The 25,277-nt window shown below is 41.2% G+C and overlaps 1 protein-coding gene across 4 annotated transcripts in view; it reads right to left on the bottom strand.

The window, feature by feature from the left end:
• Nucleotides 1-25,277, bottom strand: part of LOC138742310 (rho guanine nucleotide exchange factor 4-like) — a 74,565-nt gene that overhangs the window by 41,976 nt on the left and 7,312 nt on the right. For 3 of the 4 annotated variants that reach the window (XM_069896570.1, XM_069896569.1, XM_069896571.1), the window contains exons 2-4: nt 12,119-12,433; nt 4,943-5,143; nt 394-573 (exon numbers count right to left, since the gene is read on the bottom strand). In XM_069896570.1, coding sequence (XP_069752671.1) covers nt 394-573; nt 4,943-5,143; nt 12,119-12,433 — 696 coding nt within the window. Of the gene's footprint in view, nt 1-393; nt 574-4,942; nt 5,144-8,212; nt 8,409-12,118; nt 12,434-25,277 lie in introns of those variants that run through there. The other variant, XM_069896572.1, reaches the window with a different exon arrangement.

The raw sequence follows: 25,277 nt of genomic DNA, 5'->3' as shown, positions 1-25,277 counted from the left end.
GACGCCCATAAACTTTGAGTAGAGTCCTAAGGAGACCATAGCCAAACAAAGGTTGAGATTGGCTGGTTTAAAGGCATTTGAGATATTTGTATAGATATATCGTTGGCTTCGGCTCAGAATGAATGATACACAATAATTTGTGAGATGGTCCATAGAATGAAGTTATCTGTTTGTCTAAATGAATTATTTTCATGTTTTACTTCCCAATGTTTATTCAGTGAGTTGTAGTTTGTCCTTCCTTTAAGGAAAAGACATAATTTTTCTCTCGCTAACTTGCGACGTCATCTGACTCATAAGTCCGATGGACCCAGAGTTATAAAACCATCATCAGCAGCAAAGTTTCTCTGTAGATTTTTAAAAAATGTTTGCAATAAGTATGAAATGACAACTCACATGTTCGATGAAGCAGATGCCAAATTCACTCAAGTATGGTTGTGATGAATTGTACTCCTTCTCCAGAACTTTCAGAAATTTTTTCTGGAATCTGTAAATTTCCTCAATGTTTGAAAAGAGAGTGTACAGCCTCTCCTCTGAGAACATGTCAGTTTTCTTTCTGCACTGCTTGTAGTAACCCTAGAGTTAAATTAAAGATAAAGGTTGTTTTATTGTCAGGTAACGCTACATTTAGAATGTGGCATACATAAAATTCTTTAGCTTTTGTCTACCGTAAGGCAGACCGAGAGTTTCCTCTTTGTCCAGTGCCCCTCACAGAAACCTACAGCACCTGGTGTTCCTAAGCAGGATACCCTCCAAGTACTGACCCGGATTGTCCCTGCTTCGCTTCCGAGATCAGCCGATCTCAGGCGTGTTCAGGCTATTTGGCAGCAGGAGTCCAGATAAAATCGCACAACTTACTGAAACAGGTGAAGTTTTACATATAATTCATTAAATGCATGATCTATTTTAATGAGGTAACCAGAATTGCAATGAAGAAGTAAACAGCCAGCTCTTTGGCCTATTTGTATCTCTTTGCAGTTGCAAGTTAAAATTTGGCATTAGGGCAGAAGGGTAGACATTCTCTCCCCCTAGAGAACCAGTTCTAAGATGTAAACACACCGAAATGCTAGAGGAACTCAGCTGGTCTATTCAGCATCTAAAGTATTCAAAGATATATTGGCAATGTTTCAGGCCTGAGCCCTTCTTCAAGGAAAAATCAGAAAAGGTAGAACCAGGATATATTAGTAAGTCTCAGAATTCAAACAATAAGGGAGGAATCCAGACCAAAAAAAAGGTGTTAATTGAATATAAGGGAATAGGAAGAATTTATCATGTCTGTGCCAAAGGATACAGGGAGAGGAGAGATGATAGGGGACGAAGGGGATGGTGAGGTCATGCGGTGCTCCCATTGTGGTCTCCCTGTATCAGAGAGACTGAACGCAGACTAGGAGATCACTTTGTTGAGCACCTCAGCTCCTTCTGCTGCAATAGTGTGGATCTCCCAGTGGCCACCCATTTCAATTCTCCATCCCATTCCCTTGCCGACATGTCTGTCCATGGCCTCATGCAACTGCTAGACTGAGATTACCTGTAAATTGACTGGGCATCCTCCATCTGGATGGCTTTCATTAAACTCCTCCCCCATCCCCTTCTTCCGCTGTCGTCTCTCCATTCCCTGTTTCCTTTCGCACAAACATGATAAATTCTCACGTAGTCCCTTATATTCAATTTACCCCTTTTGTTGGTCTGGATTCCTCCCCCATTGTTTGAATTCTGAGATTTTCTGATATATCCTGGTTCTACCTTTTCTGATTTTACCAGTGCAGTAGAAGACACAAAAGCTTCACTCCCAGATGAGCTCAATACCTTCTACACCCGATATGACCACCAGAACGAGGAAGGAGCACTGAGCAACTCTATGTCCCCAATGATCCTCTACTGTCAGTATCTGAGGATGGCCTACAGGCTGCCTTCAGGTGTGTGAATCCAAGAAGAGCATCCAGTCCAGATTGTTCTTGGCCAAGTACTGAAAACCTGTGCTGATCAACTAGCCAATGCTTTTGTGCATATCTTCAACATCTCACTCTGACAGAGTGTGGTACCCATCTGTTTCAAACAGGCCTTAATCATACCAGTGCTTAAGAAGAGTGTGGTAACTTGCCTAAATGTCTACCAACCAGTGGCACTCACATCCACAGTGATGAAGCGTTTTGAGAGGCTGGTGTTGAAGCACATCAGCTCCTGCCTGAGCAGTGACATGGATCCATTCCAATTTACCTTATGCAGCAACAGGTCTACAGTTGATGCCATCTCACTGGCTCTACACAAAGCCCTGGAACTCTTGGGCAGCAAAGACACATATATCAGGATGTTCTTTACTGACTACAGTTTGGCATTCAACAGCATCATCCCCTCAAAACTGATCAGTAACTCACTATGTAATTGGATTCTGGATTTTTCTCACCTTCAGATCCCAAACAGTGCAAATTGGCATGAACATCGCCTCTACCATCAGCACCCTGGCACAACAGGGCTGGATACTTAGCCCCCTGCTCTATTCACTTTATACCTACGACTGTCTGCCTCAGTATAACAATACCACTTACAGATTTTCTGATGATACCGATGCAGAGGAGTGATGAGTCGACATACAAGAGGGAGACTGAAAACTTGGCTGAATGATGTACTCTAACAACCATTCAATGTTACCAAAATCAAGGAGATGATTGTCAATTTTAGGAAAGGAAAACCAGAGGTGTACGATTCACTGATCATTGGGGGATCAGAGGGGTGAAGGTGAGCAAATTTAAATTCCTGGCAGTCACTATCTCAGAAAACCTTTCCTGGACCCAACATAATAATATCAGAGGACCTTTCCTGGACCCAACATAATAATATCAGACGACCTTTCTTGGACCCAACATACTAATGTCATCATGAAGAAAGCATGTCAGTGCATCTACTTCTTCAGGATTTTGCGGTATGACTTTGGAAACCTTGGCAAACTTCCACAGATTTGTAGTGGAAAGTGTGCTGACCAGCTGCATCCTGGCCTGGTATGGGGGTGGGGGGGGGCGGAAACCAATACCTCTGAGCAGAAAGCCCAGCAAAAGATAGTGGACACAACCTAGTACATCACAGGGAAAACTGTCCCCACAATTGAGAAAATCTACATAGAGCGCAGCTGTTGGAGAGGAGCAGCGATCATCAAGGATCCACACCACCCAGGACATGCTCTGTTCTTACTGCTGGCATCAGAACAAAGGCATAGGTGCCACAAGATGTACCACCAAGTTCAGGAACAGTTCCACCATCAGACTCCTAAACCATAAACTCAATCAGTGACTTGCATCACCAGTTTATTTACATTTTTTCTTTGTTTATATTTCACTCTTTTTTATATGTATCCTTTTCTTGAGCACAGATTACTGATAAGTAGAAATTCAGTCAGACCTGCAGGAAAATGAATCTCAGGGTCGTATGTAATGTCATGTACGTAGTCTGACAATAAATTTGAACCTGAACTTCATTTTAATCTCTGTGTTTAATTAGATACTCAGAACAACCATGCTTCTGAATCCATCCAATTCTGTGATTAAGAAATAATGCCCAGTTACTTGACCTGATAGAACCAATCTGTGTCAGGTTTGGTTCAGGTCAGCGTGTGGTGTTCATATCAGCCAATTCAATACTGCCAGGTCAACTTACTATTTCTGGAAAATGAAAAAGCATGTTTAAGATTGCTATATTTATGGTCATGTACAAGGTGGGTCTGCAAAAAAAAAAACCATCAGTATTGGCTTGAGTTCATATTGGCAAGGTCAGGTTAAGTTCACTTCATGCCTACTGATAACCAGTTCAGGTTCAATTTGTAATCGTCCAGCCAATCTTTCATGTTTTTGACACTTTCTCAATTCCTGTCCGATTCAGTATCTCTCTGTTGGAAATTGGAAAATAATCCGCATTCAAACTAGCAACAAGGTAAAATTTTAGTGTTAGGGCATAACTTCCTATCATTGTTTTTTTAATCACTGGCTAGCTAATCTCATTCACTCTCCAGATATCCTATCGCCTCTCATCATGCGCTCTGTGTATACCTTACATATGCTACAGTCTTTCTATATCAGATGATTATGTTCCAATCCTTTGTAATATTGCTGGGATCTGTAGCTCTTCACTGTTCAACATTTCATTCATTCGCTATATTGTATACAAGCTTCAAGTAAAATAACTGCCTATTTTACCAATTTGTTTCCAACAGAATCTGTAACGTGGTACAACTGTCTTTCAAAGATTAACTCTGCGACACCATCCTTAAAATAGCAGTAACCTCACAGCTATGGACGTGCACGTTCCTCTTAATACATTGCCCTTACACTCACTCATCTACCTAGAATCATCTACCTTGGGGGGAAAATAAAAGCTATGACCATTTACTTTATCCATTTAATAAACCTCTCTATGATCAATCCTGAGTCTTCTATGCTCTGGGGAATAAGGAACCAGCCTATTCAATGTCTTCTTATAATTCAAGCTCTCTAGTTCCAGCAACATCCTGGTGAATTTCCTCTGAACTCCTTCCAATTTATTGATGTCACATACAGGAAATATTTCTTCCAGCTATTGAATTGGGAAGCCATTCTCGGTTCAGCGTTTAAAAAAAAGTTTGTCACTTTGATGAAAAGCTTTGCCTTTGCTTTGTTCCTGAATATCCTGAGATTTTTACATTTTGAAGCCACTGGCACAGATATCATGTGCTGAAGGGCCTGTTCCAATTCCACTGCTCAATTCTTAAAGGATAATTTCTTCTTATGGAACTCTATCCCCACGTCAACTATTTTGTTGCCATAAGGAACACCAAGAATTTCTTCAACTATTCCTTAAGTTTATCCATTCTGCATTGATGAACAATCCCAGAGTTGTAAAGACATTTAACAGCAGGAAAAATTCACCAGTGGACATTATGTAATCAACCCTACCCCTCCCCCAACCTCCTGCATCTTACCTCATAGATGTCCTTTAAGTTCTTGACATAATCTCGTTCTTTGTTTATGATCTCATTGATGACATTGGTTCTTTGTTTATTTTTCTTTTCCTGTTCTTCTACAGTGGGCTGTTTTTCCGGTGGAGGTGGTACATTAACAGATTGGCTCTCACTGTACTCACCGTAGAAAACATAATCCTTCCTTTCATTATCGTATCCTAACTTTAAGAAATAAAGTACAGCTAAAATAATAAAAATCTTTTAAAATCTTGTTCATAACAAGATCTGAGATTGCACTCATACTGATACTAATGTTATTTCTTGCACCAATTCAGAGACTAAATAATAGGTTGGACCAGGAAATGTAATGCTTCTGGACCTGTGAAGTTTCAGGGAAGGCATTTGATCAATACTGTAAAACTTTACTCAACATGATCATATCCATAAAATATTTCAAGACTTATATTTTATATGCAGTTTAGCTTTCTATTATCAAACTTTCACTTCCTGGTATTGCCACCACCCTTCCCCCCCCCCCCCCAAACTCTTTTGATCAGAAGCCTGCTGACATTTTCCCATGAAGGGTTCAAGCCCAAAATGTTGGTTATGCATTTTTATCAATGCTGTATAAAGGCACTGCTTGGCCTGCTGTGTTTCTTCAGCATTGTGTTCTTACTTCAACACAGTGTCCGCAGATTTTTGTGTTTTAACTCCATATTGTACTGAGTAATAGGCAAGAAACATCTAAAGCAGACCATGCCTGCAAGTCAGCATTCAGGCATGGCTGATAAGTAGCAGGTAACAGTTGTCCCACAAAAGTGCCAGGCAATGACTATCTCCAGCAAAGGAATCGAGCTACTTCTTTTAATAGCATGTGGAGTCAATGCTGTACCCCTCACCCCCACTTATCAGGTCCACTACCTTCTCTCAACAAATGAAGTGCGGGCAGCCTTCTGCCACATAAAGGAGGACATTGCGAAAGTTGCAACGTATGCAATGGATGGATCTGCACCTTTCCAGGTGGAGAGTGATGCATCCGATTGCGCCCTGGTTGCCACTCTTAATCAGGCAGGCTGCCCCGTTGCTTTCTTCTTCCGCATTCTTCAGGGCCCTGAAGTTTGAGACTCCTCTATAGAGAAGGAGGATCAGGTGATAGTTGAGGAAGTACGGCACTGGAGGGGCTACCTGGCCAGCAGATGTTTTACCCTGCTCACAGACCAACGGGCCGCGGCATTCATATTCAACAATAAACACCAAGGTAAGATAAAGAACAATAAAATTTTGAGGTGGAGGATCAAGCTTTCCATCTACAATTATGACATCCTGTACTGGCCAGGGAAGCTCAACAAGCCCTCAGATGCCTTGACATGTGCCAGTGCATAGGTGGATCACATCAAAGCCCTCCACGATGACCTCTGCCTCTCTGGTGTCACGAGATTTTTTTCACATTATGAAATCTTGGAATCTGCCATACTCCATTGGGGATGTCAGAAACATGACCAGGGATGTGGGGTCTATGCAGAATGCAAGCCATAACTCTACCAACCAGACAGGCTGCACCTGATAAAAGCCACACACACCTTCGGATGCCTGAGCAAGGGCTTCAAAGGCCCCCTTCCTTCCACCAACCGCAACATACACTTCCTCACAGTGATCAATGAGTATTCATGGTTTCCCCTTTGCCATCCCTTTCCTGATGTGACGACTATCATAGTCACTGGGGCCTTGCGCAATCTGTTCAACCTGTTTGGGTACCCATCATACATACACCGTGACCGGGGGTCCTTGTTTATGAGTGATGAGCTGCGCCAATTTCTGCTGGCCCTGGGTATTACCACCAGCAGGGCCACTACTTAGAGCCCCGGGGAAATGATCAGATAAAGAGCGAGAATGTCCCTTCCCCAGAAAGCCCAGATCACACCACAGGATGAGGTCCCTGCCCATGGTGAATAAAAGCCTGTAGATCAGTGACTCAGTCTCAACCTCTTGAGTTATTTACTGCGCATCAAGTATATTGGAATTTGTTTGCACTTGACTGGATAATGCAGCTCTGATAACTCATGAGGAGTTCAGTGCCATCCAGGAAGAAGAGAATTTGCCTGATTAGCTCCCATTTATGACTCTCAATATTCATTGCCTCTACCACTAGGGCCAGGAGCTACAGTGCACACTACCTTCAAAATGCACTCCAGCTACTTCTCTAGGGAAAGAGATGGAATAAATGTTGTGTGAAAGGCAGAGTGGGCGGGCATGGACAATTATTGAAAGTGCGACAGGAGAAGGTGGAAAGTAAACATCTCAAAAGGTATGAAAAGCCCTGAAATTCTCCATTCTTATTCTCTCTCGGCTGTGCAGAAACTGCTGGACCCCTCTCCCCTGCACATTCTCAAGAATTGCCAACCATTTGGAGCCCTTTCAGAATCCATTCTGAGTATCACTTAGAATGACCAGAGCAATAGTTTTGTCAAGTCCCGATTACCTTCATTCGTAAGTATTCTTAATCGCAAGGGCCCAGTGATTGCTTATTCTCCTCACCTATCCACATGCCCCCTATGACAAAACTGCTATTCTGCTCACACCTTGGTGACTATTAAAAGCTGTAACCTTGCTTGTCAGGCATCCGGTGCCAAGGACTGGCATTGGAGGGTAATGATGCCTGTGAAGATTGTGGGAATCAATGACTCTCTGCCCATCACAGTCCGTTCCATCTTCCATTTTATTTTTAACGTGTAAAAATGTACTTTCAAATTCCACAGGAAACCAAAATTTTAATGCTTTATACCAGTGGTTCTCAATCTTTTTTTTTACGCTCACATAACACTAAGTTTTCCCTATGCCATAGGTGTTCTGTGATTGGTAAGGGATTGCTTAAGGTGGTATGTGGGTGGAAAGAAAAACTTTGAAATCCACTGTTTTAATTATACCTAATTGAGTCATTATGTGCATGGTTTCATTACTCCAAAGGAAAAAGGCCAGTGACAGCTTTTCTCAAGCAAAATATTTCAGTGACTTCTTCCATTCCCACTCACATGCCACCTTCAGCAATCCCTTAGTAATCACAGGGCACCGATGGCATAGGGATTACTGAAAGTGGGATGTGAGTGGAAAAAGTTTGAGAACTACTGCTTTACACCTTTGAGTGTGTCTCCAAATTACTTTTGAGAGGCTTTATGTTTTATCCGAGAATAATATGATCACTCTAATACAATTCAGGAAATTTTGGGCCCAGTGTATCTTTCATGAAACAAGGTTGACAAGTTTGAAGTACAGTTTGCGATTAAGAATACTTACAAATGAATGTAATCGTGACTTGACAAAACCTATTGCTCCGGTCATTCTAAGTGATGCTCAGAATGGATTCTGAAAGGGCTCCAATTTCCCACATTAGGCTCCTGGATGTACATCAAATTGCTGACATGAGCAAACCAGCTTTGGGTTAACTTTGCTTAATGCCACCACTGACTTTAATTATGCATTATGCTAGCAAACCATTCACTCAGGGTTACAGCTGTACATAAAATGTGTCATAATTGTATCATACAATGACTAGTGGATAGGTCACTTCTGTAACAAGATGTGAAACATTTGCTCTTCACAACCAAGACTTCAGCAGGTTTTCACACATTTGAAATACATTGAAATTTAAAAAAAAGGTTCTTGATTGGGATAGGAATTTAATTTTACAGAATGGCCCAACTGTTGTTTTGTCTTCTGAAGGTTGCTTATTAATGAATTGTATTGAAAATAGTTTGTTTAGCTGCAGTGTACAATAAATTATACTACAGTTTGAAGTAAAATATAGATTTTTTGTAGGCAAGTTTTAATTATGTCATAGACCGCAACGATCCATTGTCTGGTCTGTCCTAACATTTTAGTTTTTCATCCCACCTCTGTTGTACTTTTATTCCTCTCAGATCAACTCTGTGTGGCCAGCAACATCAAACTGAATGGGCGAAAGGGACTGATGGGCAGTTTACATTCTTATCAGCCACTATTTTTGATGATTATACTTAGAAGCCACCAGCTGCATAATACTTCTGTTGTGTGGGAAGGAAAAAGTTCAGTGGGTTCAAAGAGCAAGGATTTTGGGCACAGTCTGAATACAGGAAGGATCTTTATTAAAACGCACGCAAGTGGATCGCAACAAGGGTAACACACACTAGTTCTCTCAATCACAAAACACAGTGTAATCAGTCACATTGGACTTAACACCGCCGATACTAGCAACTGGGTACAGACATGTAACAACCAAGTATTGCAATACGCTACCTGCCTTTCCCTGTCTAATGTAGGCCTGGCTCTAATGCTATCTAAACAGTCCCAATCCCTGTGTAGTGCACACTTTACCAATGACTTCCCCAGTGTGTTTACAATTCGTGACCTGAGTGAAGCAAGGTTCATCTCAGGACCAAAGAGCAAAAGAGGAAGAGCTACTGCATGCAATGGACTTTATCGTACAGTAAGTGGGAGGGTCCAGACCAGGTAATTACTAGGTGTTTAAAGGTGTCAATGGTCAGGTGTGTATTAATGAATTGTCAGAGTCGAACCTTCATTGGCAAGTGATGTGCCTTCCGACTAGGTTCCAGACAGAAAAGTTGCATGACCGTCCACAATCCACATTCCCACCAGGTTCCAGACAGAAAGGCCACATGATTTCCACAATCCACACTACAACTTTGGCACCCATTTTTATGAAACTATGGTCAATGTGTCTTAATCCTTAATGATAAAAATATTCCAGGACTTTATGGAACATTGGATTAATGATGCACTCAGAATTTCATCTGAATTCGTGATATGACTGATATCTCATTGAATGCTTAGTTCATTTCAGACTGCATATATTGCAAGTTCTGTCAATCACACATCTCGCGAACAATAATTTGTGAAGCACTTGCTAATTTCACATTCTCACAATCACAGCCATGGTAGTTTAGAATAACTGAACAATCACAAGGTGAAAACAGATAAAATGTCTGGAAATGCTCAGTAGCACTTGTGAGGGTGAAATGTGGAGCAACATTTCAAGACAAGGACTTTTCCTCTGGACATTTGAGTTAAGATATGCGCAGAGGGGTTGTTGGCACGCGCGCGCGCGCGCGTGTGTGTGTGTGGTGTGGAGATGTGTTTGTATGGCGTGTGGGGGTGTGTTTGTGTGTGTGTGTGTGTGTGTGTGTGTGTGTGTGTGTGTGTGTGTGTGTGTGTGTGTGTGTGTGTGAGAGAGAGAGAGAGAGTGAGAGAGAGAGAGAGAGAGAGAGAATAAAACATTCTCTTTGCATCAGGTTCCAAGATTTTCATCCTTCACCCCATGCTGAAAGATACTTTTTAGATCAAGTTTACATGTCACTGGATTCAAGACCAAATAGAGTGGTATCTCAAGGCACACAAGATGATGGAACCTGGAGCAACAAACAATCTGCTGGAAGAACTCAATGGATTGAGCAGCATCAATGGGAGAGAAAGAATAGCCAGCATTTCAGGGCAGTCTTGATGAAGGGTTGGTTCAATCTGACATTGTCATTTATGGTTTATTTCCTGAAATGCACCCAAAACTGGAACTGCTCATGTGTGGCTCCCCATAAATTAATCTTGTCTCTCTGTTAACCATAGTTCTCATAATCAAAAGCTTCTTACCATCCTTAACATAGTTTTGGATGTTAAGTTCACTTATTCTGGTTAGAGAATAATTTGGTCTTTATAATGCACCGTACCTTCACATCTCCTGTTTCCATTTACTTTATCCTGATGCTTCTGGGCATCAGTATTTCATTAGGGATGTGCCCAAAATTCCATAAGAAAACTAGTGATTGAGCAGTGCTTACATTTATCAGAATTCTCTAAAATGGAAATAGTGGATTGGTTTAGTTTTAGAAATTAACATGCAGATTTTTTTCTGAGGAGGTAGTGATTTTTTTTAGAAATCTCTATGCCAGAGTGACATTGAGTTCATGTAAAAAATAAGGATCAATAGCTTTCTAGATTTTAAGAAAATCAAGGGTTTTGCAACAATACAAGAAAATGGAGATGAGATGGAAAAATGATTTTGATTAATATCAGAGTAAGCTTGAAGGGCCAATAAAATGACGGATGCTCCTAATTCCTATGGTCTTATGTCTTTGTGAGTGAGATGTGTTTTCCCACACACAGGACCATTCATTGAGAGGGGATTCACTCATTGAATTACTTTCAAAACAGAAACTTAATTTGTCAATGTTCATGTATGAATTGTGTTTCATCTTGCCTTATTTCACACAAACCTATCCTGCTCTCCTCGTGTATTTACTTAGTTTCCCCTTAAACATTTCTTGGTCAATTCTGATCCAGTATTAGAGCAAGGAAAAGAAAACCTGTTGGAAATTCACATTGTCAGGTAGCATCCATGGAGAGAGAAGCAGAGATGATGTTTCAGGTGATGTCTTTTTTTCTGTGCTGATGCAAGTTAATCAAGCACACGCAATTAACTCATTTTCTTGCTCCACAGATACTGCCTGCTCTGCTGAGAACTACTAGCATTTTCTGATTTTATTTCAGGTTTCCAGCATCTGCAGTTTTTGTTGCTTTCCTGCATTAATGCACTGCCCTTCCTGAACTGTGCTTTAACTGGCTTGGAAAAGTAACAGTGACAGTACTGATTAATATGAAAATGCCAATTTGGTTCATGACAAGATCATAAAAGCCCCCTTCCCCATCCCTCTTCCAAACTCATTATAGGTTTTCGAAAGAGTGATGAGCAAGGTTTGCCCAAGAGTCACATCATGGATATCTGACAATATCAGCAGTTTATTTTTCCCTGCATCTATCACATCCAAGCCAAAGTAATGGCTGTTGGGAAGGTAACATCTTTTCAGATTTCCTTCCTTGTACTTCAACTCACTTTCCAGTGCTGTTCCGCAGGAGCTTCCGAGGAATCATCTTTCTGGTGAATTATTATGTTGATCTAATAGCATCCAACAAATGATTCAATGCTAACTGTTCAAAGAAATTCTCCCAATCTCCTGACTTTAGCATGATAAGAAACTGATCTCCCAATTTGTTGCATTTCCTATATTTGATGTCCTGTTTTTTGCAAGTTGACAATTGAATGTTCATCTAACAATAGCCATCACACCACAATGAACAGGCATTTTAGAATATCTTATGAGTACCTGTGCCTTTAACATTTTTGGTACATTTCTCTTCAAAATAGTAATTTGTTACCTGCTTCCCATTTTCTCCAGTTTTCTTTGGTGATTTCCTTGTAATGTTGCTACTTTCTCCCATGATTTCACTGAAAGGTTTCTCCTTAATACCATGCTCTTCAATAGTATTGTATATGTGCTCTTCTGGCCAGTAGGCATTGCCTGTCACAGTATCATATATGTGCTCTTCTTCCCCTTTATGGTACATACCATCATTCTCATTGATGTGTTCTTCTTTCCAGTTGGCATATTCTCCAATAGTTTCATAAATATGTTCTTCTTTCCAATTGACATTTCTGTCAGTTGTGTCATATATGTTCTCTTCAGGAATTGGCTCAAAAATAAAAGCAAAATAATTACTTTAATGTCTTCAATTTCACCAGTACATTATTTTTCATAGAGATATCAGGCTAGATAATTTTGTATTTATATTTTGCCTCAAATAATGCCAATGTAACCAGCAGGATTAAGAGGAACAATGAACATTCTGATTGGCTTAAAACATTTAAACATTAGCTTGCACACATTCACAGAGTAGAAAATGACATACACGCATGAACAACATATGCAAAGGTGAGCACACATAGAAAAGCACATACAGGCATACACATCCACATGTGTACACAGGTGACCATGCGTGCACGCCACACACACACACACACACACACACACACACACACACACACACACACACACACACACACACACACACACACACACACACACACACACACACACACACACACACACACACACACACACACACACACACTGCAGTTAGATACATACTAACCAGAGACAATTATTGAAGTTAATAAATTTCTTTAATAAAACTAGGCATTGTTAGTGGCAATTGCAGAATCATAAAGGATCCTTTTGTCTCTTTCCCTCTCTGTCAGTTCTTCGATCATGAGCTCTAGAAACCCCCTGTTATTTCTTCCTTCCCTTTAGCACTATACATATTTTTTTTCTTTCACAAAATAAGTTTTGAACCTATCATCAACATTCTTTCAGACAGAGCATTCCAGGTCATAACAAAATCCTCTGTAACTATTATTCTTTATGTAATCTCTGAGCAGCAGTCAAGATGTCTTAGCTTTTTGGCAAAAAAAAAGTACTTTTATTCCCTTTCTCTTCTCCAATCAGAACAATCCTACCTCCTCTTGTTGTTTCACATAACTAAAGTCTCTGGTTTATTGTGTTTAATCTCCTCTGCACCTCTTCAAGGTCTTCACATCCTTGCTAAAATGCATTCAAAATTCAGCTCAATGTTTCATAAAAGATCAGTTTCTGGCATCTGTCAAGGAACTGACTATCAAGGGGGGAAAAAAACTCAATTTGAAGTCAGTGGCTTTGGCCTTATTGACATTCACTTGATGGACATCTTTGTTTAACCAATACATTTTTAGGGGGAAGGTGTCTGACCATTCAGAAATGGTGATGAGATAATTGTGAGGTAGAGTTCGGTGTTGCCTGTGGAAATTGAAGCAGGGTTTTCTAATGTTGTTGTTGAGGAAAAAAATGTTAAGAATTACAATGTTGGAATATATTCTTGGAGGGTAACAAGGATTATTGTGGAGGGTCCAGGATGGGAAGGAATTTCAGGTGATATTATTGTTATGACCGGATGTGTCATGTGACAGATTATGTTATATTTTGTATTGTACATAGATATGTTTTAAAGGAGATAAATTGTGGCATGTTTTTTTAGTGTAGGCCACATACAAACACTTCAAAACAGATTTCAGTTAAAATGCTAGAGCTCTGCTCGAGTCCAGGCTCTGAATGACCATCAGTTCCTCTTTTCTCTTGCTCTGCAGTTCCGCAGGTGATTGTTACAACAAAAATGTACTAACATACATTGCTGGTGTTTTTCCACACACACAAGCTTTAAATTAGCTTGGAAAAACCAATTAACTAAAAAAATCACAAAAACTCCAAAAGTTTAAGATCCCAAAACTCAAATTTTCAATTCGAAAGGACGAGTCCCAGAGGATCCCAAACCCCAGCAGCAAGTGAAATATTATACAGCCAGCCATCTCCTCTTGTATGGACCACAAGGGTTATGACCAAGCTGAACTAAGAACTCACAACCCATCTTCAAAATGGGGTTTCAAACAAGCTTGTCAGCTTGTCCTGTTCCAGTCCCTGCTGCTGCTGAACAATAGCACTGTAGAACTGAATTCTCTCTCTCTCTCTCTCTCTCTCTCTCTCTCTCTCCCTCTCAGAGAAAACCACAAGACCCTCCTAGAACAGCAAACTGCATTCAGACAGACTGTGGCACCGGACCTAATCTTCTGAGTCTGTTCATCTGTTGTTTTCCAAAACAATAATCCATTACTCCACAGCATGTCCAATTAACACCTACATGTGAAGTCCTTATAGGCGTCCTTCAAAGTTTTTGCAAAGGCACTCGGAGCCAGGACTGTCTGGCTTGAACCAAGCTCTTGCATTTTAAATGAGATCTGTTTTGAAGTGTCTGTATGTGACCTACACTAAAAAAAAACTTCCACAATTTATCTCCTTTAAAACATATCTATATGCAATATAAAATATTACATAATCTGTCACACATATCAAAAATGGCAGCCAGGTTAAAGGCAATGAGTTGTCTCTGGCACAATCACAGGATAAGGGGGCTATTTTAAAGGACAAGAGTGGAATCCACTTTGTGGTTAGACTTGAGTTTGGAACACTATAGAACTTCATGGGACTCTAGTGCTAGAGATGTGTCTGTAATTTACAAACTCAGAAGTGTCAAGGTTTGCTTTTATAGGCAGAAAGGTGATGACAGCAGTTTTCAATCTGGAAGCCCCAGGAGCTGAGAAAGGAAAGGAGGAAGTAGTCCACAAACAGGTCGCCATGGTCACAATCTCCTCTTGTTGCTACCTTCCAGCAGAAGGTGCAGAACCCTAAAGTCAGGCAATGCTAGGTTTTTATACTAACAATTATCAGGTTCTTGAAACTCCCCCTACTACCCAAGCTGTAAACAACTCAAGGACCACCAAATTAATGTAGGCACTATTAAAATGCCACTTTTTGGGGGGCTAACTGCAACTGTAATTATTTATATTTATATTCTATTTTTCAGCCTTGGCATATCATGGCAATTGAATTTACATTATGGATGTTTATCTGTAGCAAGTAAGAATTTCACTGCATCTGTACATTTTACTTATGTAGGTTAGCACAATGAAGATGCTGTTTACATCCAGTACCGCACGGATGGCAGTCTCTTCAATCTGAGGCACCTGCAAGCTCACACCAAGACACAAGAGAAACTTGTCTGTGAACTACTCTTTGCAGACGATGCCGCTTTAGTTGCCCATTCAGAGCCAGCTCTTCAGCGCTTGACATCCTGCTTTGCGGAAACTGCCAAAATGTTTGGCCTGGAAGTCAGCCTGAAGAAAACTGAAGTCCTCCATCAGCCAGCTCCCCACCATGACTACCAGCCCCCCCACATCTCCATCGGGCACACAAAACTCAAAACGGTCAACCAGTTTACCTATCTCGGCTGCACCATTTCATCAGATGCAAGGATCGACAATGAGATAGACAACAGATTCGCCAAGGCAAATAGCGCCTTTGGAAGACTACACAAAAGATTCTGGAAAAACAACCAACTGAAAAACCTCACAAAGATAAGCGTATACAGAGCCGTTGTCATACCCACACTCCTGTTCGGCTCCGAATCATGGGTCCTCTACCGGCATCACCTACAGCTCCTAGAACGCTTCCACCAGCGTTGTCTCCGCTCCATCCTCAACATCCATTGGAGCGCTTTCATCCCTAACGTCGAAGTACTCGAGATGGCAGAGGTCGACAGCATCGAGTCCACGCTGCTGAAGATCCAGCTGCGCTGGGTGGGTCACGTCTCCAGAATGGAGGACCATCACCTTCCCAAGATCGTGTTATATGGCGAGCTCTCCACTGGCCACCATGACAGAGGTGCACCAAAGAAAAGGTACAAGGACTGCCTAAAGAAATCTCTTGGTGCCTGCCACATTGACCACCGCCAGTGGGCTGATATCGCCTCAAACCGTGCATCTTGGCGCCTCACAGTTTGGCGGGCAGCAACCTCCTTTGAAGAAGACCGCAGAGCCCACCTCACTGACAAAAGGCAAAGGAGGAAAAACCCAACACCCAACCCCAACCAACCAATTTTCCCCTGCAGCCGCTGCAACCGTGTCTGCCTGTCCCGCATCGGACTTGTCAGCCACAAACGAGCCTGCAGCTGACGTGGACTTTTACCCCCTCCATAAATCTTCGTCCGCGAAGCCAAGCCAAAGAAAAGTGCAACACTGTTACAGCGCCAGCGATCGGGAGCAGAGTTCAAATCCTGTGCTGTCTGTAAGGAGTTTGTAGGTTTTCCCCATGTCTGATTGGGTTTTCCCCGGACACTACGGTTTCCTCCCTCTGTTCAAAACTTACCGGGGGTGAAGGTTAATGGGGTGTAAATTGAGCAGTATGGGGTTGTGGGCCGAAATGGCCTGTTACTGTGCTGAATGTCTAAATTTAAAATTTAAACTGTCATATTTCTTTCTTCTTCTTTGGCTTGGCTTCGCGGACGAAGATTTATGGAGGGGGTAAAAAAGTCCACGTCAGCTGCAGGCTCGTTTGTGGCTGACCAGTCCGATGCGGGACAGGCAGACACGATTGCAGCGGTTGCAAGGGAAAATTGGTTGGTTGGGGTTGGGTGTTAGGTTTTTCCTCCTTTGCCTTTTGTCAGTGAGGTGGGCTCTGCGGTCTTCTTCAAAGGAGGCTGCTGCCCGCCAAACTGTGAGGCGCCAAGATGCACGGTTTGAGGCGTTATCAGCCCACTGGCGGTGGTCAATGTGGCAGGCACCAAGAGATTTCTTTAGGCAGTCCTTGTACCTTTTCTTTGGTGCACCTCTGTCACGGTGGCCAGTGGAGAGCTCGCCATATAATACGATCTTGGGAAGGCGATGGTCCTCCATTCTGGAGACGTGACACATCCAGCGCAGCTGGATCTTCAGCAGCGTGGACTCGATGCTGTCGACCTCTGCCATCTCGAGTACCTCGACGTTAGGGGTGTGAGCGCTCCAATGGATGTTGAGGATGGAGCGGAGACAACGCTGGTGGAAGCGTTCTAGGAGCCGTAGGTGGTGCCGGTAGAGGACCCATGATTCGGAGCCGAACAGGAGTGTGGGTATGACAACGGCTCTGTATACGCTTATCTTTGTGAGGTATTTCAGTTGGTTGTTTTTCCAGACTCTTTTGTGTAGTCTTCCAAAGGCGCTATTTGCCTTGGCGAGTCTGTTGTCTATCTCATTGTCGATCCTTGCATCTGATGAAATGGTGCAGCCGAGATAGGTAAACTGGTTGACCGTTTTGAGTTTTGTGTGCCCGATGGAGATGTGGGGGGGCTGGTAGTCATGGTGGGGAGCTGGCTGATGGAGGACCTCAGTTTTCTTCAGGCTGACTTCCAGGCCAAACATTTTGGCAGTTTCCGCAAAGCAGGATGTCAAGCGCTGAAGAGCTGGCTCTGAATGGGCAACTAAAGCGGCATCATCTGCAAAGAGTAGTTCACGGACAAGTTTCTCTTGTGTCTTGGTGTGAGCTCAACATGATTATCCAACTGCACGAAAACCAACAAGGTCGGGTCAGATACAGCAATGAGCTCTCTGAACCCTTCTCCATTAACAATGGCGTGAAGCAAGGCTGTGTTCTCGCACCAACCCTCTTTTCAATCTTCTTCAGCATGGTGCTGAACCAAGCCATGAAAGACCCCAACAATGAAGACGCTGTTTACATCCGGTACCGCACGGATGGCAGTCTCTTCAATCTGAGGCGCCTGCAAGCTCACTGTCATATTTAGGTCCTCTAAAAAGGACTATTTTAGAGGTGAAGCTGGGTTGTCGCTCTTTGGTGAGTAAAGATCCCAGGACAGAAGGAAGGTTACATGGAAAAACTGAGTTTGGAGAATGCATGTGGGAAGAGAGATGGGAAGAATACATATGTTTGGGTCTAGGGCTGTGGGGAGTGTTAGCGATTTGACACAGCAGGCTACGGAAAGGAAAGGAAGCAGCAGAAGTCAGTTAAAACATTTATTGGCCTATAATCAATTCCACAGCAAAAATAAAATACCACAGATGTTTGAAATCCAAAATAAATTCTGAGAATGATGAAAATGCAGCATAGATTCACAAGGTTAGTTCCCGGGATAGTGGGATTGACATATGCTGAAAGAGTTAGACAAACTAGGGAGGTATATGTTGGAATTTAGAAGAATGATGGGAGATATGTTTGAGGAATATAACATTATTAAGGGATGGGACACAGTAGAAAATGATTACATGTTCCCGATGTTGGGGGAGACTAGGACTAGAGGCCATAGTTTAAGAATACAGGGAAGGCTCTTGAGGACAAAGATGAGAAAAAAAATTGTATCCAGAAAGTTGTTGAGTGCTTTGCCTCAGAGGGTGGTAGAGGCAGGTTCTCTGGATAAGTTCAAGAAGGAGTTAGATAAGGTTCTTGTGGACAGGGGAATTAAGGATTATGGGGAGAAGGCAGAGACAGGGTAGTGATAGTGGAAGATCAGCCATGATCTAAATGAATGAAGGTGCTGACTTGATGGGCTGAATGGCCTGCTCCAGCATCTGTTGTCTATTATCTTCCAACAGGACTGAGAAGAATTTGAAAACAAGCAGGTTTTTAAATTTCAGAGGAAGATGGAGAGAAAAAAGGGAACACATTTTAGGGTTGAGCCAAAGGAGTGAATAACGTATGGTTACAGTGAAGACTGAAAAAAGATGATGAAGTGTTCTTGATCATGGATAATCTGTACTGAAAAGGTGCACAGAGAAGGAGATGAATGAAAAGGAGCTACAAAACACATGAAAAGCAAAAAGCTGAAGATGGTGGAAATCTGAATCATAAAGAGAGATTTTTTGGAAATACTCAGCAAGTCAGGCAGCGCCTGGAGAGAGAGAGAAAAAAAGCACCTATTTCACCAAAATTTAATTATCTTGTGACACCACTTCAAATTCTTAATGCTTCATTCCTGTGTTTACAAAATTCTCCCACTACCTGTTTGCAAAGTCTCCTGCCTGCTTGTGACAAGATGACCTCTTTGCTTTCTCCCATCTCATTCCAGAACCATGACTGAAGACTGGGGAGAGCTCACTCATCTGTGACCTGCCACAGGTTTTCAGAAGCTTTTGAAACCTGCACAAGGAATGCATCCAACTAAATACAAGTAGCAACCACCTATCCATGCATTATTGCAGTCGGCATGAATCAGTTGGAACCAATGCTAGCCATTCACAATATCAGACTTCAGAATGCTAAGATACTGAACCAAACTATTAATAATGAATGAGAAAATCAATCATAATAATGAGATCAGTGGATTTGTTTTCTCTGCATCCTGCTCTGGGCTATCTTATTCACCATTCTGAGCTAAACCAGCAAGAACTGTGCAACATTATCTATTTCAGGCCACTGTGTTTCTTTGCCTTATTTGTGGATGGTTGTGGTCTTTTTCTAGAGTTACATCTGGTCTTTGCTTTCTGTTTCATGTTTTGGCCATAATTTTGGTTTTTTGTTCTCTAATCCGGCCATATGGAATCAAAGTAAAGATTAAAGACAAATTTTAGCAAGGTAGAGAACATATTTTATTTTATCTGTGAGCACAACGTATTAATTTTGCCAGTGGCAAAGAGGATTTTACAAAACACTGAAGGGCCTTTGCCATTTTTTTTCTAACTCCTAGGAGGAAACCAGGGGCAAGAATAAGAATAAAGTTTAAATACTGTATTACACTGATGCTGGTTTGTATTGGTTGATGTTGGAATGAGTAAGACAGGTCCTGATGTGTTTAAAAAGTACATGGATGAACACTTGTTGTAAATGGGTCCAGCAATATCAGTGGAAGAAAAAGAATTATTGACGTTTCAAGATGAAACTCTATCAACAATAAAAGGTTTCGAGAAAGGGGTTTGGCTCAAACCTTTCTTTTTCTCCTACTGATGCTGCCTCATCTATTAAATTCTAGCAGAATAAGGTTTAGCTTCAAATTCCATTTTACATTCTCCTGTGTGTCTCTTGTTACTTCAAAAGTCTCACGTTTCTTTGTTAGAAGAACATACTACAGTTTTCACAAAACATGCACTCTGTGTTAATAGAGGTCAACTGGATGCCCCGGTTGGACCTGTGGGGACTTCCTATAATTCAGGCTCCGAATGACTGGGGCAAAACTTCAATGAACAAATTTCCTCTGCAGTTTAAAATGAGGGATTTGGATCCAAATGATCTGGTATTTACTTGGAAAAAGATCCCACGGTTATTTTTAGTTAGGACATCAAATACAGTGAAGAGAAAATGTGTGGGCAATGTGCTTACATCAAGATTAGAAATCCAGGTATCCAAGTGCAAGTCTGGCCACGGCAGCGTGGAATTTAAATGCAGCTAATAATCTAATTCTAACAGCATCATAAGAACAACATACAAAAAACATTGGGCTCACTGATGCCTTTCGAGGGAGGACATCTGCCATCCTTATCTAGACTGGTGTACACATGAACCAAATACTTACCTCTTAAGGGATTTAACAAATTGCTCAGTTATCGATGGCCTCACAGGCTATTGCAGAGGGAGGGAAATAAATACTGGCCTTTACGTCAGTATCTAAATTCTGAGAAATGAATAATTAAAAACACCACCCTGTGCTTAACTATTTTACATCAACAATAGCCCACAATTTTTTTGTTTCTTTTTTTAACTTTTACACTTAACCTATTTTTTTTTGTGTTCTTGATTTTTCCATTAAATTCCTATGCATTTAACTTCAAAAGCAGAAGTAAAAGGTATTAAAATGTATATCAATTGGATCTGAAATAAATTATTTTAATCTGTCCTCGGTGCAAGGTCAACTTGTATTCTGTGTGAGGTCAGAGAATATATTTTCACTTTTATCAGCATAATGTTTTCTGGTTTATTTAACATTTACAATTGGATTCCAGGAGAGCATGTTGTTCCCATTGCTTTGTTAATAGCAATTCAGAGGAATTAATCTCAGTAAAGCTGTGTGATGATGTGACATCTTGAGTGTGTAAGCTTATATTTGCCCATTCTCCATCAGCTATTTCTTGCCATCTTGTTAATTGCATTTGTGTCCTCCTCACAATTTATTTGAATGATGAATTGAATATTCAGGGCCCTCTTTAATGTTTGGGTTAAAGGCACTTTTATCCTTTATTTACTCCTGTGATAAGACAGTTTTAAATTGGTGATTAAACAATTCACCTGATTAAAGTGCACATTCCAGATGTTATTCAAGGTTATTTGTATATGTTTTGGTTTGACAATGTAGAAATTACAGCACTTCTTATGCATAATCCCTTCATTTCAGGACACCATAATGTTTGTGAGTACTCAGGTATGTTTTAATTGTTTCATTGGTACAGGTATAAGAGAGCTAGACTTGCTTCTAAGTTTTTGATCATCTTTGGAGTCTGTAGTTGCCATTTTTAGACGAGGACCAGAGTCGTGCCAATGGAAGTCAAAGAAGCCATTATGAGGCTGAAAAACAAGAATAAACTGTTAAGAAACATCGCCCTAACCTTAGGATGACAAAATCAGCAGTTTGGAACATTGTTAAGAAAAAGTGTTCTGGTGAGCTTAATAATCAGAAAGGGATTGGTATTCCAAGGAAATAAAACACTAAAATTTGTAGACACTGTGGTTGAAGTAAAAATACAAAATGCTGGAGACGCTCAGCAGGTCAAACATTGTCCTTTATGTAGCAAAAGTAAAGATACATCACCATCGTTTCAGGATTGAGCCCTTCATCAATGTATGAGAAAATGCCGGCAAGCATCTGAACAAAAGAATGGGGGGAGGTTAGGAATGGGCTGGCAAAATGCAGGAGATGATAGGTGGAGAAAAGAGGGAGGAGACAGCAGCAATGAGGGGGGAGAAAGTATGGTTGGGTGAGTGAGTAGGAGGAAGGGAGAACTGGAAAGACAGAAAAGGGGAAAAAAAGGAGAACAGGTTTAACAGAAGCAGAAAAGTCAATATTAATGCCATCTGGCTGGTCTGGCTGGAGAGTGCCCAGACAGAAAATAAGGTGTTGTTCCTCTAATCTGCAGGTGATTTGGGTTGCATTGCATACAAGGCCATGGATTGACATCTGAGTGTGGGTGTGTGACACTGATATGGTTGGCTACTGGTAGGTCGCTGTTGTTGCAGACAGAGCGAAGTTACTCAGCGAAGCGATCTCCCAATCTGCGACTGGTCTCTCCGATGTAGAGAAGGCTGTAAAGGGAGCACCAGATGCAGTAGATCAATCCTGCAGATATACAAGAGAACTGTTGCTTCACTTGAAAGGACTGTTTGGGGCCCCAGACCATGGTGAGGAAGGAAGTGTGGGTGCAAGTGTTGACCTCCAAGTAAGACCTCTACTGCAGATGACAGAAGAATTCTCATCATAATGAAGAGAAATCTCCAAACGTTTGACTGACAGATCAAAAATACTCTTCATGAGGCAGGTGCAGATGTGTCAATGACTACTGTCCGCAGAAGACTTCATGACAGAAACGCAGAGGCTACACTGCAAGCTGCAAACCACTAGTTAGCCACAGAAAGGATGGCCAGATTACAGTTTGACAAGAAGTATTTAGAAGAACCTGCAGAATTATGGAAAAGGATCTTGTGGGCAGATGAGACCAAGATTAACCTGCGCCAGAGTAACAGCAAGAGCAAAGCATGGAGGCATAAAGGAAATGCCCAGGATCCATCTTTGCCATGGTTTGCACCTTATAGTATAGCCTCTGATTCTCTGTTCATGAAGTGTTCTGTAGACAGTAGTCATTGACACATCCACAGCTGCCTCCTGAAGAGTTTTTCAGATCTGTCAGACATACATTTGGGGATTTTTCTTCATTATGATGAGAATTCTTCTGTAATCAGCAGTGATGGTCTTCCTCAGAGTACCAGTCCCTTTGCAATTACTGAGCTCACCAATATGCTCTTTCTTCCTAACGATGTTTCAAACTGTTGAGTTTAGTAATCCTAAAGTTCGGGCAATATCTCTTACTGTTTTCTTCTTCTTTTTCAGTCTCATAATGGGTTCTTTGACTTTCTTCAGCACAACCTGGTCTTTGTGTTGACAAATGGCAACTACGGAGTCAAAAGGTGATCAAAAGCTTAGAAGCAAACCTAGCTCTCTTATACCTGCACCAATGAAGCAATTAAACATACCTGAGTAATCACAGACACCTGTGAAGCCAAATATCTCAGATGTTACGGTGCACTGAAATGGTGGGGGGGGGGGGGGGGGGGGGACAATGTATGAAAAGTGCTGTCATTTCTACATGGTCAAACCAAAACACCTTTAATAAAATCTGGAATGTGCACTTTAATTACATATGAATTGCTTGATTACAAATTTAAAACTGTTAGCACAAGGGCAAATAAATGAAAAAAAGTGCCTTTTCCGAAACATTATTTTCAATCGCTGACCAAAATGATATGTGAACATGCCATGAATTATCTTTGCGAAGATGCCTCCTTTGATTCGAAAATCAATCAATAAATAACATATTTCTTATTTCCTCACATATTGAAAAAAATATTTTGTTCCTTTCAACCCGTGAATATGAATGTGACAAAGGGAATGGGGTTGTTTAGAGGTTCAGGTATCTCTGCACTATTTATCCCATGGAGTGGTAGAAGGTGTAGGGGTAAGAATTAAAAGAAGATCAGCAGTGGGCTATATTGTCTGAGTCTGCTCTGTCATGAATGACTTATCTCTCTTGTCCACTTTCTTGACTAGTCTACAAATCCTGAATTTTCCTGAATTCCAATCAGTTCAATCTTAAATATTGATGATTCATGTTCTACGGGGTGGAAAATTGCAAATGTTCATAATAATCTAAGAAATTTGTCCTGTTTTCACTGTAGTGAGTGACATCCCCCCCTGAGAAATCAATCTTCAGTTCTAGACCTCGCAGCTTAGAAATAAACCTGACAAGCCCACTCGGAATCTCCTGCACATCAATGAGATAATATACCTGAATGTTGGGGAAGGTCCCCCTTTCTTCTTATTTGTTCCTCCCAGAGATTCCCATTAATTTGCCATAGAAATCTGTCCAGAAAACTTTCATTGCATTGTCTCCAAGGCATCTCCTGAGGTTTGAAGTCAAAACTAGTGCCCAGAACTTCAGATCTCCATCTTCAAATAGTTATATCCTTGTGCTCAAACATTCTTGCAAGAGACTAAAATGCCACTTTTCTTTGTAATTCCTTGTTGTTCCCACCCACCAACATTCCCTGATCCACCTTCAAGGATATTCAAATGGATCCTATTTCCACCATCTCATAACGTATTTCACCAACACTATATTGGACTAAAATTTAAAATTTTTGCTAAATTCTATGACATGCTTGAGAATTTCTATCAAATCCACCAATATGAAAGATGGAATTAAGGGTTTATTTTCATGTCTCTTTTGCTAAGTTAGTTTGTATTCTGGTCTGTGAACATCTCCATCCATTTCTGCTTGATTGTCCAACCGTTTCATAAATGTGATCATTGTACTTCAGCATATATCTGTCATGCTGTGTTAATGCCTTCAAGAATAGGAACATAATAAATAACATTCTAGTCTCCTAAATGATCAACAAAGAAAGATTGTGAAAAGCATTACTGCTTTTTTGGTTGCTTCTGTCAAGACAGTTTATGATTTTGATTATATCTGTTAAATCACTTTTCCATATTCTCTCAGACAGCTGTGCAATCATTCAATTTAATTACATCTGCAGTAAGTAAGAACAGAAGAAATAGAAGCAAAAGGGCCCCCTTATGTGTTCTTGTCTCTGCTTCATCATTCAGTCATATCATGACTGATATTTTTTAAATCTCAGTACCACATTCCTGGATGTTCGCTCAATCGCTTTATATCCAATGTTCTATCAGAGCACAAAGGACACCATTAAGCCATGCTCTTTTGGCAAAAGCTGGGATGCTGAGTCTCTGCTGTTCTCTGCACCAGTTTTATGGTGACGAGAGCACTGAAAGGGTTTAAGAATGAAACACAGACATTTTTGAAAATTTGAGATCTCTGAGGTGATGACTCAGGGAAGGAGTTGAGGACTTGGGACAGGTCGAACATGATTGTATTAATGATAGGAGAGCCTTGAGGTGCTAGGTGGTC

The sequence above is a fragment of the Narcine bancroftii genome, chromosome 9 (assembly GCF_036971445.1).
Source record: "Narcine bancroftii isolate sNarBan1 chromosome 9, sNarBan1.hap1, whole genome shotgun sequence".
NCBI classification, from domain to species: Eukaryota; Metazoa; Chordata; class Chondrichthyes; order Torpediniformes; family Narcinidae; genus Narcine; species Narcine bancroftii.
The sequence above is the reverse complement of the archived record's forward strand: the minus strand, read 5'-3'. Positions and strand labels throughout refer to the sequence as shown.